Source organism: Geotrypetes seraphini, chromosome 4, assembly GCF_902459505.1.
Source record: "Geotrypetes seraphini chromosome 4, aGeoSer1.1, whole genome shotgun sequence".
Lineage (NCBI taxonomy): Eukaryota > Metazoa > Chordata > Amphibia > Gymnophiona > Dermophiidae > Geotrypetes > Geotrypetes seraphini.
Genome location: NC_047087.1, coordinates 247,627,009 through 247,641,948, shown reverse-complemented (window position 1 = coordinate 247,641,948; position 14,940 = coordinate 247,627,009). Strand labels below are relative to the sequence as shown.

The 14,940-nt window shown below is 41.1% G+C and overlaps 1 protein-coding gene across 1 annotated transcript in view; it reads right to left on the bottom strand.

The window, feature by feature from the left end:
- Window positions 1–14,940, bottom strand: part of FAM13C (family with sequence similarity 13 member C) — a 322,400-nt gene that overhangs the window by 108,719 nt on the left and 198,741 nt on the right. Inside the window, exon 7 of the mRNA XM_033941491.1 lies at window positions 11,016–11,226. Within this exon, the coding sequence (XP_033797382.1) occupies window positions 11,016–11,226 (211 nt within the window). The remainder of the gene's footprint in view (window positions 1–11,015; window positions 11,227–14,940) is intronic.

The following is a 14,940-nucleotide window of genomic DNA, read 5'->3' as shown; positions in this document are numbered from 1 at the left end:
CATTGTATAGCTCTCCTGGTGCAAGATTATATATAAATAACAATTTATCAGATAAATTTAATTTGCAAAGGGAAGTTAGACAAGGATGTCCTTTGTCTCCCTTACTTTTTGATATTGTTCTAGAACCCTTGTTAATTGCAATTAATCAAACTAAGGAGATAAGGGGAATCCCATTTTCTTACTGGGAATATAAACTTTCTGCATATGCAGATGATATCTTATTATATTTGAGAGAACCGGGGATTACTATTCCAAATTTACTTAATCTTCTAGAGGAATTTGGAAAATTCTCTGGATATAAAATTAATTGGAGTAAATCAGAAATTCTTCCAATTAATGTTCACTGCACCAAAGGATTATTTGATTCATATTCATTTATTTGGAAAGAGGAAGGATTAAAATATTTAGGAATTATGATCAAAAATACAATTGATGATACAGTCAAAGAAAATGAAAAACTTTTATTGAAAAAAATTACAGAAATGTGTGAACAATGGAATCCTTTACATCTTTCATGGTGGGGAAGAATTCAAACAATTAAAATGATGATATTGCCTGTAGTTTGTTATCAAATGAGTATGATACCAATATTTTTTCAGGGGTCCTTTTATAAAAAATTAAACAATATTATTACAAAATTTGTTTGGTTTGGGAAAAGACCCAGAATTGCTTTAGTATCTTTACAAAGACCAATTATGGAGGGAGGGGTAAATTTTCCAAATTTTTATAGGTACCATCAAGCCTATATTCTAAGACAGGGTATGTATTGGATCCTCCCAGATCTCATGGAGAATGTACCAGATTGGCTATATTTAGAATGGCGGCTCCTGTTCCCATTACATTTAGATCATTTAATTAGTATAACAATGCCCAGAAGATACAAAGAAAACAGAATATTATTAGACACTTGGAAAACATTAAGATATATAAATAACCTATCACCAGATCCAATTTGTAAATCACTAAATCAATCTATTTGGGTAAACTCCAGGATCAAAATTGGCGGATTTAAGATCGTCTGGAAACAATGGATAAGTGCAGGTATACGAACATTAAATGATGTCATTTCAGAAGGTTCACTGCTTAGTTTTTCACAATTGCAAAATAAATTTGGCTTAAATAAATCACAATATTTTAAATGGATGCAATTGAAGCAGGCCATTCAGGTAGGGTTCCCTGAATGGAAAAATCTTAATACTCAATATAGTCTGCAGGTTTTATGTTTCCAGGCGGATTTCTTGGGTCACCAAGCCGCAAAATGGTACAAATTGATATATGGATTTTTAAATAAAAAAAAGAAAACTGGTCTTAGGGATATTTGGAGTATTGAGATTGGACAGACAATTTCTGCGTCTCAATGGCCACGATTTTGGTCCTGGAGATTAAGATCTACAAAGTCAGCATCTATGAGTCAAACATGGATGTTTTTATTACATAGAGTGTTATGGACCCCTACGCGCTTGCAAAAGATAGATAATACTAGATCCAATAGATGCTGGCATTGTAAAATAGAAATAGGGACGTTAGATCATCTAATTTTTTTTTGTCCCTGTGTAAATGCCTTTTGGAATATGATTTGGCCCCAAATTAACAAATTACTAGAAAATCATGTAGGACTCTCATATGACACTGTATTATTTGGAACTGCAATGAGAACTCAGAGTCCGATCTCAGTAAACAATAATAAACTACTATTAATATTGACAGGAGTCGCCATGCAACAAATAACTCAGAATTGGAAAGACTATACCAAATTAAATTATACGTTCTGGTGGAACTCTGTCTGTCATATATACAAAATGGAAAAAGTAATAGCATTACAACACGGGAACATTCATAATTTCAATAAAATTTGGCAACCATTGACTAATTATTCTAATGATTAGATTTCTTAGCACAATTATAATACTTATATAGAAAAGGGGAGGGACATGTATAATTTTTAGAATCATTAATTGGAAAAAGGGGAGGGATGTATAACTTTTGATTATATATAATATATACTGTTTATAAATTAAGTTGTATTAATGATAGATACAATGATATATAGTAATTAATTATATCACTTGAATTTCAAACATTGTAAAAATTGAAAAATTCAATAAATAAAATTAAAAAAAAAAAAAAGCTTAGTCTTTGCAGCATTTAATTTCATCTGGACCATTGTCGCCCAGGACTGAAGTTTAGTAATACAATGTTAATGAAGAAACAATTAATGAAATATTAAGTTGAAGCATCTCAAAAACTCATCATTTGATTTCAATATAGACATTTCTAAGGGTGATACGAATTCAGGAGCTCCTGTGGAATCGAGTCAACATCTGAGCCCATCAAAGATTTTGACTCCTTACACTGCTGCCCATAGGTCTAGCAAGGGCTTTCCACCCCCCCCCCATTGTTAGCAGTGGTATAGTGAGGGTGCGAGGCACCCGAAGTAGTGATGCCCCTCCCCCACCCTCATTTCTGCCCCCGCTCCCCCCTGCCATGTGCAAACCCCCCCTTCCCCGTACTTCTAGTTTGTTCACCATTGCGAGCAACAAGAACTCCAATGTGCTCCTCGCGACCTCATCAGCTCTCCCTCTGATGTTACTTCCTATGCACGGCACCCAAAGTGACATCAGTGTCGAGGAGCACGTTGCTCATGGCGGTGCACAACTGGAGGTACGGGGGAAGGGAAGGGGGCATGTGTGTGGTGAGGGGAGGAGTGGGAAGAGGCGAGGGGGGAGAGAGGAGGAGGGGTGCCGGCACCCCTACCAACATGGCACCCGGGGTGGACCACTGATTGTTAGGAAGAGTTCTCAGGTTCACGCCCTTGTACAGTTTCACACTCTGTTGTGTAAAAACTGCACATTCCACAAGAACAATTATTCTTATGATTTGAATATTTCTGTAAGAAACTATAAAAAGGTATCGATTGCATAAGTCTTCACACCCTCCATCATAGCAAACCCAAATTACCTCTATTTCCAAAAGGCATAAAATATGCCGAACATGGAACTGACATTGCAGCAGCTCATTACTAAAGTATACTGGGTCAGACCAAAAGCCCATCAAACACAATATACTGTTTCCAGTAGTGGCTGACCCAGGTCACAAGCATCTGGCAGGGTACCAAACTAGATATTGTAGATATCATGCTGCCCACTGCCAGAAACAGAGCTGGGAAAGTCATTGCCTACCATGTTAATCATTTCCAGACTTTCTCCAGCAACTTATCAAACTATTTAAACAGCATATACTGTAGATAAGGTTATTTGTGTCTCCTTTTATGCTCTTTGGCGCATCAGGTCATGCAAACCTTATCTGTCCAAATCCTGCATGTGTTCTCTTCTTATCATTGGTGATTTCTCTCATAGATTTCTGTAATTTTCTATTCTCAGGACTCATTTAACCTTTCTGAAGTGCCTACAACTTGTTCAGTAAAACTGTTGCACAACGCACATAAATTCAATCATGTTACAGCTCTCCTACAGGCTGAGCACTGGTTACCATTATCTGCATATGTTCACTATAAACTTAAGGATAGTTTATAAGGCCCTACAAAATTCTGCTCCCGATTGCATATCTAAATATACTGTGTAAGTACCAACCTCTCAATAAGCCCTCCTGCTTCTTACCCCAATCCCCATCAGTTTTATTTGGATGTCACCAGAGAAACATTTTCATATGCTGCACGAAAATTGTTGATTATAATTATGTACAGAATTGTTTCCTTACTTTCAAGAAGCTACTGAAAACTTGACTTTTCAGGCAAATGTCTCAATTTCTTTTTCCACTTCAATTATGCTCTTATTGTGAACTGCTTTGCTGCTACAGCCCGTTCTCGTTATACGCAGTAGTATGGTTCCTGAAAATGTTCGTGAACCATGAAATCGCAAATTAAAAAAAGTTGAGTCTGTGGGAAAATAGCACTTAGGTTCCAGCAACACAGGTTGTGCCTCGAAATCATGGAAAGTGAATAGTGGATCCTATTGAGAAAATAGGGTTAGGTTCCTGCATGGGACAACACTGTAGATGCTTGTAATTAACTCTCTGGACACTTGGAGGCCATATCTGGAAACGTACACCAGATGCAAAGTAAAAAAAAAAATGAAAGCTGGGATTTTTACAGCACGTCCACAAATACATAAACACAGTGGCAGGAAAGGGGAATACCGGTCGCAACAGATGTAACTGCAGATATGCAGAATCATGTATCAGGAATGTGCAAATAATGAGAACAGACTATGTATCGTGAATGGTGATATATCAAATTTTATAAAATAATGGCTTATATCACATCCTCTGGTAATGAATTTGAGATTTTAACTGTGCATTAAGAGAAAAAAATCATTTTCTCTGCCAATCTGTGTTTTTCTGTTCTACTTCATTCATGATTTTATAGACCTTTATCATATCTCCCTTCAACTCTCTTCTCCATGCTGAAGGGCCTTAACCTCTTTTGTCTTACTCCATAGGGAAATCATTTTATTCCTTTTTGGGGGCTACAAAAAACTGAGGGAATGGTACAGTATAGGAGAAAAATTACTTCTGTGCACAAAAGAATGGGTCTTGGGGGTGGGGTCATATCTGATGATCTTAAGGTGGTTGAACAGGTAGTCATGGCAACAGCAAAAAGCCAGAAGAATGCTTGGATGCATAGGAAAGAGGCAATAGTGGCTTTATATAAGTCTCTGGTGAGGCCCCATTTAGAGTACTGTGTACAATTTTGGAGTCTGTACCTTCAAAAATATGTAAATGGGGTGGAATCGTAGCTGCTAAAATAGTCAGTGGTCATCATAAAGCATATGGGAGGCAGACTTTGGAAGAAAGGTAGGAGAGGAGAGATGAGGGAGTCATTTAAATACTTCCATGGCATAAATGCACAGGAGGGCAGCCTCTTTCAATTGAAAGGAAGTTCTAGAATAAGGGGTTATAAGTTGAAGGTAAAAGTCAAGTTTTACAAAAGCTGGGATGTCTAAAAACTGAAGTACATCTAGCTAACAAGGGAGTAGTCTGTGTGTTTTGGGCAGACATAACATAGATGTTCATTTTCCATTTCAGAAGGGAAATGAATGTCCATATCCTAACAGATGGACATGGGGGAGCTTACACCTGCTACTTAAACCTCCAGGGAACCCTGTTAGGAAAGCGCAGTGAGTGTTGATACTTACCTTATGTTAACTTCAGAAGAAAGGGGCAAGTGCAAAACCTGTGTGGAATACAGAGGGAGCGTGCTTAGCATTTGCCCTGCATGTTATCAAACAGGGCATTTACCACATCCATGCCAAAGCACAATAACCAACCACCCATGGCAGTACCTCCCAAACACTCGTCACCCCCAAACATCTATACCACCCTCCACAATTTCCCCCAACATGACAAATCCTTCACCTAACCCCTCCCACCAAAATGTCAAAACCATCATCTGGTTCCAAACCCTGTTCCCTGACACATATGTCATAGCCCTCTAGAGCCCTACCTTCCCCAACCCCTCTCCCCAGGGCCTTCATTGGTCTTCAATGCTCCCAGGTAGCAGTGGTCTCCTCCCCTCCAATATGGTGGCTCTACCCATATAAATAAAATGGAGAATACATGTGTAGCTTTGTTCCACCTCAGTTCTGCCCAGACCATACCCCTTTGCCATATGCAAGTATTTGCAATTTTGACACACATCCTGGCTTTCTACAAATTGGGATTTAACCCAATATAGATTTAGATTTATTATATAGATTTAGATTTATTATATCTTTATTCAAGGTAGAGAATAAGATATACATAATTAAAACAGAATGCCAGCTTATACACATTCAAAACTGTGAATAGAGCTTGTTTACTCTTTACTGCACATTATCCTGGCAAAAATTTAGATGTATAAGAATTAGATGAAATGCAACTGTATATAAATATATCCTACCGCATTACTCTTGACTTACCACACAACAATGTATTACTTACATGCATACTCAGCTGTATATATATAAAACACAGCTTACACATGAAACCTAGATATCAAATGCACACTAATTTTTATTGGTAACCTGAAACATAATATAAAAAAAATTTACAGTACAGTGGAACCTTGGTTTACGAGCATAATTCGTTCCAGAAGCACGCTTGTAAACCAAACTGCTCGTATATCAAAGCAGGTTTCCCCATAGGAAGTAAGGGAAAGTTGCTTGATTCGTTTCCCCCACACCCCCCCCCCTGAGGCCACCGGCGCTGCTCCACCCCCCCAAGAACCGGCATCGCTCCCCCCTCCTGCTTGCAAACGCCCCCATGTGTGAACCGGCATCCCCCGCCAGTCCAAACAGAAGCCTTACCCCCATCTGGCACCGGCACGCAGCCCTAGGACGTGCCTGTGCCGGTGAACAAAGATCCTTCCTGTTGCCTGGGCCTTGAGCATCTGTGCATGCTCAAGGCCTTCTGGCTCTCACTTTCTCCGAGATTCTCAGAGAAAGCAAGAACCAGAAGGCCTTGAGAATGCGCAGATGCTCAAGGCCCAGGCAACAGGAAGGATCTTCGTTCACCGTCACGTCCTGTGGGCTGCATGCCGGTGCCAGATGGAGTAAGGCTTCTGTTTGGGCGGGCAGAGGATGCCAGTTTGCGTGGGGGGGGGAGCGATGCCGGTTCTCGGGGGGGAGGGCGTTAGCAGGGGGGGCAGTCGGGAGGTAGCGATGCTCGCAAATCGAGTCAATGCTCGGTTTGAGAGTCATGATTTGCGAGAATGTTTGCTCATCTTGCAAAAAACATGCAAACTGTGTTACTTGCAAACCAAGGTTTGACTGTATTAATATATTGTTATACCCTTCGGTTCAATGCAGCCTACAAAAGAATAAGCTGAATATATCAGGAAATTACACAAATCAACAAATTTAAGCACATGTTCTACAAATAAAGAGGCAAAAATTCATAGCAATTTTTTTAGGTACATCAGAAGCAGAAAACCTGTGAGGGAATCTGTGGGACTGTCAGATGATCAAGGAGCAAAAGGGGTGCTCAAGGGAGGACCATAGCGGAAAGGCCATAGCGGAAAGACTGAATGAATTCTTTGCTTCGGTCTATACGGAAGAAGATGTAAGAGATCTACCTGAACCAGAAATGATTTTCAAAGGTGATGATGCAGAGGAACTGAAAGAAATCTCAGTGAATCTGGAAGATATACTAAGCCAAATCGACAAGTTAAAAAGTGATAAATCGCCAGGACCAGATGGTATGCATCCCAGGGTATTAAAAAACTCAAACATGAAATTGTTGACCTGCTGTTGCTAAAATTGTCTGTAGTACCTGAAGATTGGAGGTTGGCCAATGTTATGCCGATTTTTAAAAAGGGCTCCAGGGGAGATCCAGGAAATTACAGACTGGTAAGTGTCACTTAAGTGACGGGCAAAATGGTAGAAACAATTATAAAAAATAAAATTGTGGAACACGTAGACAAACATGATTTAATGAGACAGAGTCAGCATAGGTTCAGCCGAGGGAGATCTTGCCTCACAAATTTGCTTGACTTCTTTGAAGGTGTGAATAAACATGTGGATAAAGGTGAGCCAGTTGATACAGTGTATCTAGATTTTCAGAAAGCTTTTGATAAAGTTCCTCATGAGAGGCTCCTGAGAAAATTAAAGTGTCATGGGATAGGTGGTAAAGTTCAGTTGTGGGTTAGGAATTGGTTATTGGATAAAAAAACAGAGGGTAGGGTTAAATGGTCATTTTTCTCAATGGAAGAGAGTAAACAGTAGAGTGTCGCAGGGGTCTGTACTAGGACTGGTGCTATTTAACTTATTTATAAATGATCTGGAAATTGGAACGACGAGTGAGGTGATTAAATTTACAGATTGCACTAAACTGTTCAAAGTTGTTAAAATGCATGCGGATTGTGAAAAATTGCAGGCAGATCTTAGGAAATTGGAAGACTGGGCATCCAAATGGCAGATGAAATTTAATGTGGACAAATACAAAGTGATGCACATTGGGAAGAATAACCTGAATCACAGTTACCGGATGCTAGGGTCCACCTCGGGGGTTAGCGCCCAAGAAAAGGATCTGGGTATCATTGTAGACAATATGATGAAACCTTCCACCCAATGTGTGACAGCAGCCAAAAAAGCAAACAGGATGCTAGGAATTATTTAAAAAGGGATGGTTAACAAGACTAAGAATATTATAATGCCCCTGTATCGCTCTATGGTGCAATCTCATCTGGAGTATTGCATTCAATTCTGATCTCCTTATCTCAAGAAAGATATAGTACAAACTGGGCTTTAAATCACTTAAAATGGCTTCAGCTAACTCAACAATAAATACCTACTAACTTTAAGAAGCCTTCTATTGCAATTATCATGTTTTGTTTTTTTTATTACCATCTCATAAATATATTTATATCACACTGATTTAAATAACATATTACCAAACCACACTCTCTGTGAACAAATCACACTAAACAACTATTTTCTTTATAAAATAGCTCAACAGGAATATCCCATTGGGCCAGAAAACCTGGACTGGAGCAAAGCCGTTTCAGTTTCAGTTCCTTTCAACACCACATTGTCACATTTTTAAAATTATCACACATTCTCTTGCTGTATTGCAAATTGTTACCACAGTCTTATGTTGCTCAACCACAATGATTATAGTTTATGCTTCCTGAAGACGCTGATCCAGCGAAACACAGCCCTGTGTTGGGCCAACTGAACACCATGATTGTAGAGTCCAGTGGTGATATCAGAAAGCATAAACTATAATCATTGTGGTTGAGCAATCATTGTGGTAACAATTTGCAATACAGCAAGAGAATGTGTGATAATTTTAAAAATATACCACAAGGCTAGCAAAACGATGGATGTTTCAGTGCATGGACCATGTTTCCACACCTTTAAAAAGAGTTTGAAAGGGTGACAATTTGAGTGATTCGTAGGTGATTGCAGCAGCGGAGCAATATTTCAGTGACTAGACATCAGAATATTTTTTTGGAAGGATCAAAAACTTCAGACACGATGTGCCAAGTGTGTTGAACTTAGGGGTGAATATGTGGAATAACTTGTAAGTTTCATGGCTTCACATCATTCTCTTCTTGGTTGGGCTAAGAACTTTTAAGCAGTCCCTCGTATTGTGATGTCATAATGCCTCATTCCACCAATGCCTAAGAGCCAACCTCATCGGTGATGTCACAATGGCTTGGTTTCCCTATACTTGTGTCCATTTACTAGATGTATTTGCCTCACTGAAACGAAAAGTGTGGAATAACTTTTAAGTTTCATGGCTCCACAATTGGTTGGGCTAAGAACTTTTCAGCACCTCCTTGTACTATGCTTTAGATGTGCTCTGACACAGTTTAGGTGTGAACATTTACAGTAGCTCTATGGATTGTGTAAGCGCTTGCACCTAAAACATAGGCATCTTTCTTTATAGAATACTAGCATAACAGGTCAAACAAAGTTGGTACTTTCTTGGTATATAAAAATAGGAACCCTTTATAGAGTTCCCTTCCTAGAGTGAAATTCTATAAAGGGGCACCTGCATTTAGGCGCCAAGTCTATAAACAAATATCTGTCAATATTCAGACTGCAACAGTCAGTGTTTCTTTAGATGCTGGCTGCCAAGGGCAGAATTAGCCCTGGGATGTTCAATTCCAGGCCACATCTGGGCACCAGCACTGAATATCTGGAGCTGACTGGCTGCAGGAGCCTGTGTGGGTCTCGGCCAAAATTCGGAATGGACTTGCATACGACACCTATGCAGGCCCTGGCTGAATATTGTTCAGGATCCACATAAGGACAAGCAGGTGTTTCGATTACCTCCTCCCTCCCTCCCTCCCTCCCTCCCACTTCCCATAAAAATCAAGCCCTGGCCCAAGGCCCAACCCTCTCACTCTCAAAGGATGCCATTGGCCTACCTGGAATCTCACTAGAGGTCTTGGGGGTGGTTAGGGTAGGCAGGAGCAATGCCCACTTGCGCCTGCCTGTTGTGGGTTCAGCTTCAACATGGCCACTGCAACCCTTAACAGCAATCTCATTGTACTCAGTGGGGGGGGGAGGTGCCTTGGAACCAGCCTGGTGCCACTACCCAGAAGTTAACCAAGCATCATTCAGTCTAGTATCCAATTAACTCAGTGGCTAAAGTTAAGATAGTGTTTTTACTGTACTAACTTTAGCCACTTACATAACCAGTTAGCAGTTTTAATGTCACTGCTAACCCATTAAGTACAGGTACCAGCTCCTTCAAGGCTCTGCCCAAGGACTGGCCCAGCACTAGCCCAGGGGCAGCTTGTTGTGATATTCAGTGGCACTTTCTAGTTAAGCACTTAGGTGGCCACAAATAATTTAACTCTCCTGCCCAAATAAATTGCAATGAATATCAGGCAGATGAATTTAGGTATGAGCACTTATGTCAGCTACAGAGCTGGCATAAAGGGTTCTATCTAGACCTGAGAAATCCACACATACGTTACAGTATTTCATAAGTTATACGTGTAAATGTGTACCCAGACTCTGTCCATGTGAGTGCTTGCCTGCAAAGTACATGCTATCTAAGATGTGTCCTTAAACAGCACATAACTTCATTGTCATTTGTAAGTGTGTATTTACATATGTATAAATTAAGAATACTGGTATTTACATGTAATCAAACTTTAAGGAGGAAATTCTATAAAGGAACTATCAAATGTCCACAACAACAAAACTACAATAAAAATGCAATTTATAACCCATTCTAATGTAGTTGTTTGAGTATTCAAAGTAATTCTAGAAGAGCAGATTAAGGAATTACCTCATCCTTTACAAAAGCCACGCTAACGTTTTTAGCACAGGCCGTGGCGGTAAGAACTCCGACGCTCATAGAATTCCTATGAGCATCGGGGTTCTTACCGCTGCGGCTGGCGCTAAAAACACTAGTGCGGCTTTGTAAAGGAGTGGGTGAGTCTTTCTGAATTACTGACTAGAGTACAGTGTTCTTTTAACAGAGCTTATAAAATATAATTCAGAGCATAGCATATCTGAAATGCAATCTAACTGTCAGATATTAACAAAAAATGTTCTTACATCATGAACTGTTGAGTGCTTGGTGGGGAGGGTGCCGATTCAGGATCCAAATTAAATCTCTGGCTTTGACTAAAGATAGAGCAACGCGGCGACAGAAGGGGGTTGTCTCCATCAGTGATATGATAAAGCAGCCTGCTGGTCCCCAGGGAGTGATGTTCGTGAGGTTCATTGTCTGTTGTACTTTGCCAGTCTTTCTGGGCTAATAGAGGCTCTAGGATTGCAAGACAAGTATGACAATTCAGGTCAGTCAACATTCTACATATTTGCCTTAACCAAAAGAAATCTTAGATATAAAATATATAAAAAGCTGAAGTAAGAGTAGGATTAGGAAAATCAGCTCAAGAGAGGAGTTTGGGGGGGGGGGGGGGAAGGCCCACTAAGGGTATACAGGTACATCCACTATCCTCCCTGTAGCTTGTGAAGCCCTCTCTCTAAGACTACCCACACAAAGAGCACGTACAGTCTTTGTCCGATTGGGTCTCTTTGTCCGATTGGGTCTACCAGAACCTGACTGGCTCACAGGGAATGCCTGATTCACCCCTCTCCATCCCTCTGCAAATATCACCGTCAGAAGGGATGCCCAGTCCCTCCTGCTGGACAACCCCACACCCCGCAAAGTATCCCCCTGGACCCTCCCCTTCTCTACTCCCCCAGACCTCCCCCCAGCCAGAACCCCCCCCCCCCCACACACACACACACACACACCTAATATGTGATGGCCGGTCAGAGGCATTCTTCCTGCCTTCAGTCGGCTGGCTCACTGTCACTAGAATGGCAGGCCTACCCCTTCCCGGTGCATTGTGGAATGATTGGCCCAAGCGCTTAAGGCCCCTGCCATAGGAGGTAAGTGGATGGGTAAATGTGGGTAAGTGAACAAAAACACTTGTGGGAGGTAAGTGTGGGTAAGTGAACAAAAACAATCCATTTGCTCATTCATCTTGTCATACTATTGCCAGAGGCAGGCTACTTTTCCGTGGCCTACCCTGTACCATCCACTCCAGGTACATAATTTGCTACTGTTCAATTTGTCAAATTTCCCCATTTCATCTTCCAGGTTTACAGAGATTTGTTTCAGTTTCTCTGACTCATCAGCATGGAACACCATTTCTGGTACTGGTATCTCCCCCACATCTGCCTCAGTAAGGACCAAAGCAAATAATTAATTTGGTCTCCTGAGTGCCCCTTTAGTGAGTCCAACTGATTCTTGTACCAGCTTTTTGTTTCTAGTATACCTAAAAAAATTATTATGTTTTTGCCTCTTTTCAAGGTCTTTTGGCCTTCTTTATCAGCACTTTGTATTTGATTTGTCATTCCTCTTTTGCTGTTTCTTATTATTTTCAGTCAAATCTTTCTTCCATTTTCTGAAGGATTTTCTTTTAGCTCCAATAGCTTTCTTCACCCCACTTTTTAACCGCGTTGACTGTTGTTTGGCCTTCTTTCCCTCTTTAATATGTCAAATATATTTGGTCTAGACTTTCAGTATTCTTGAATACCAACACCTGATGTAAATTTTTGAATTTTGCAGCTCCTCCTCTAAGGATCTCTTTTTTTTTTAACTAGTCTCATTTTATCAGAGTATCCTTCTTGAAAGCTGTATGTGTACCATGTTACATTTTCTACCGTATGTGTACTTACCCCAGATATTACAATCTAATCTGGTCATATTACAATCACTGTTATCAAGTGGCCCAGTATCATTGCTTCCCTCTTTATCTGAAGGTCAAAGGATCTTTCGCCAAATTCAAGTCTCCGCTTAAAACCTATTACTTTTCTCTGGTTCTGGTAATATCTGAACTCTTTTTTCAGCTTGCACATTGCATCGCAGAATCAATCATGCCACTTTACTGTGTTTTCCTTCCTAGATACAGTGGTGCCTCGCATAACGGACGCCTCGCACAGCGAACGCTGCGCACAACGAACTTCAGGTCTTGCTTCCCACAACGAACTTCGTTTCACACAACGAAGTCGCCCGAGCTGCATCCTTCCGCGCAGTGTGCGTGACGCTACCGGCTACCCTCCTCCTCCTCCATCAACCAAATGGGAAGTTACATCATGAGGGGAGAGGAAGGAGGAAGGAAGCCGTTGGCAGCATACGCACTGTTAGAGCCCCGTGGCTTGTGTTAAAGTTGTTTACAGACTTCAACAGCAGCGGGAGAAAGCAGTCGCCGGCCCTGTTTCGCCGATCGAGGGGGGGCCCTGTTTCACCGATTGAGGGGGGGTGCCTGGTGTTGCCGATCACTGCGGGGGGGGGGGGGGTGGGCTTGGCAGAGGTGGGAGAAAGCAGTAAATGAGTGGAAGTTGGCAGGCCTGGGGATGGAAGGGCAGTTGAAATACGGTATGTTGGAGCAGGGGATGAGAGGGAGGGAGAGAAGGGGAAATATTGGACAAGGGCAGAAGGGATGCTAAATCATAGGGTGACAGGCAGAGAGAACAACAGGAAAAAGAGTGGAAGCAATCTTGAACCCTGAGGGTGAGGGAAGAGAGAGGTGGTGAGATGATTGATCATGGGGAGAGGGACAAAAGGGAATAGAGATGGGATAGGAAGATAGTGGAAGTAAAAGGACAGGGAGATGTCAGGAGAGGAGATTATGGGCTACAAGAATGGAGGGAGGAGATATGCAGGAAATTGTGAAATTGTGGGACCGACCAAGGGACGGGGGTGGCAAGGACATGAATGAAAGGAAGATAACTTCTAGCCCCTCACCGCTGCTGCTTTCCCGCTTGTGCCTGATGCTGACGGCACAAGTTCTTCCCACTTCCATCATCTGCCTTCTTCTCTCCCTCCCTCCATCCCAGGCAATTCACTGAGAGGGGCAGGATAACTGATGGCACTGCGCTTAACTGCCCTCTCTCACTGTAAAATTAGACTCTACTTAGTCTGTCTTTAAATTTAAAAAATGTGTGTTGTTTTAAAAAACAATTATGTTTTTAGATGTATCTAAATAAAATAATAACAAAAAATGTATCTTTTTTTATGTCATCTTAGCATATTTTATGCTACAGAACGAATTATTTTTTTTAACATGTATTGTTATGGGAAAACGCGTTTCACATAACGAACTTTTCGCATAACAAACTTGCTCCTGGAACCAATTAAGTTCGTTGTGTGAGGCACCACTGTACTTATCTCTGCTCACATTGTAACTCCTTTCTGTAGCCTTTAGTTTCATATGTATGTGATATTTGTCTCCCCTCCCCCATATAGTTTTTTTTGGGGGGTGGTTTACCTTGAAAACTGCTTAGAGTTTTTTGAAAGTTTAGCAGTATATCAAAAACTGATCCTGATCCGCCTGTAATAGATCATGTGACCAGGAATCAAAAAAGTGTTGCCTCCACTGTACTGTTATCAAGCTTTGGGCTAAAGCAAACAATTAAATGTCCATTCAAAGAGGCCTGCCAATCTATTAGAAGTATAGCCCTTCTTAGCTCAAAAAATCTGAATAGACAATAATTCAGAGTATTGAATTTGATCACCCTCTAGCCAAATGACCCACCATTTTTGGTTATAGTTGCACATATAAACAATATACTAAATCAGATTGTTTGGACTGGCCTTAGCTTGTTGTAGAAACCTATTACCAATTGGTTAACAATATGTAATTTGTACCAGTTGTGGGGTCTATAAACTTTAAATTTAATACATAGGAACCTGCTTGAGAACCCCCAATATTTTTCCCTAAGTTGGTTGATCTGTGGCAGCAAGCTCCATGCTGCAGAGCTACAGGAAATCAAACAAAGTGCTTCTGTATCTTAGCTCCTGCCTCCCAACAGCAGCCTATTGGTTGATGTCTGTCCTATAGACCAGTGTTCTTCAACCGCCGATCCGTGGACCGGTGCCAGTCCGCAGAAATTTTCTGCCGGTCTACAAGTCCAGCATGTCCATCGGGCCCAAGACAGTGTTCTTCAGCCGCCGGTCCATGGTGCG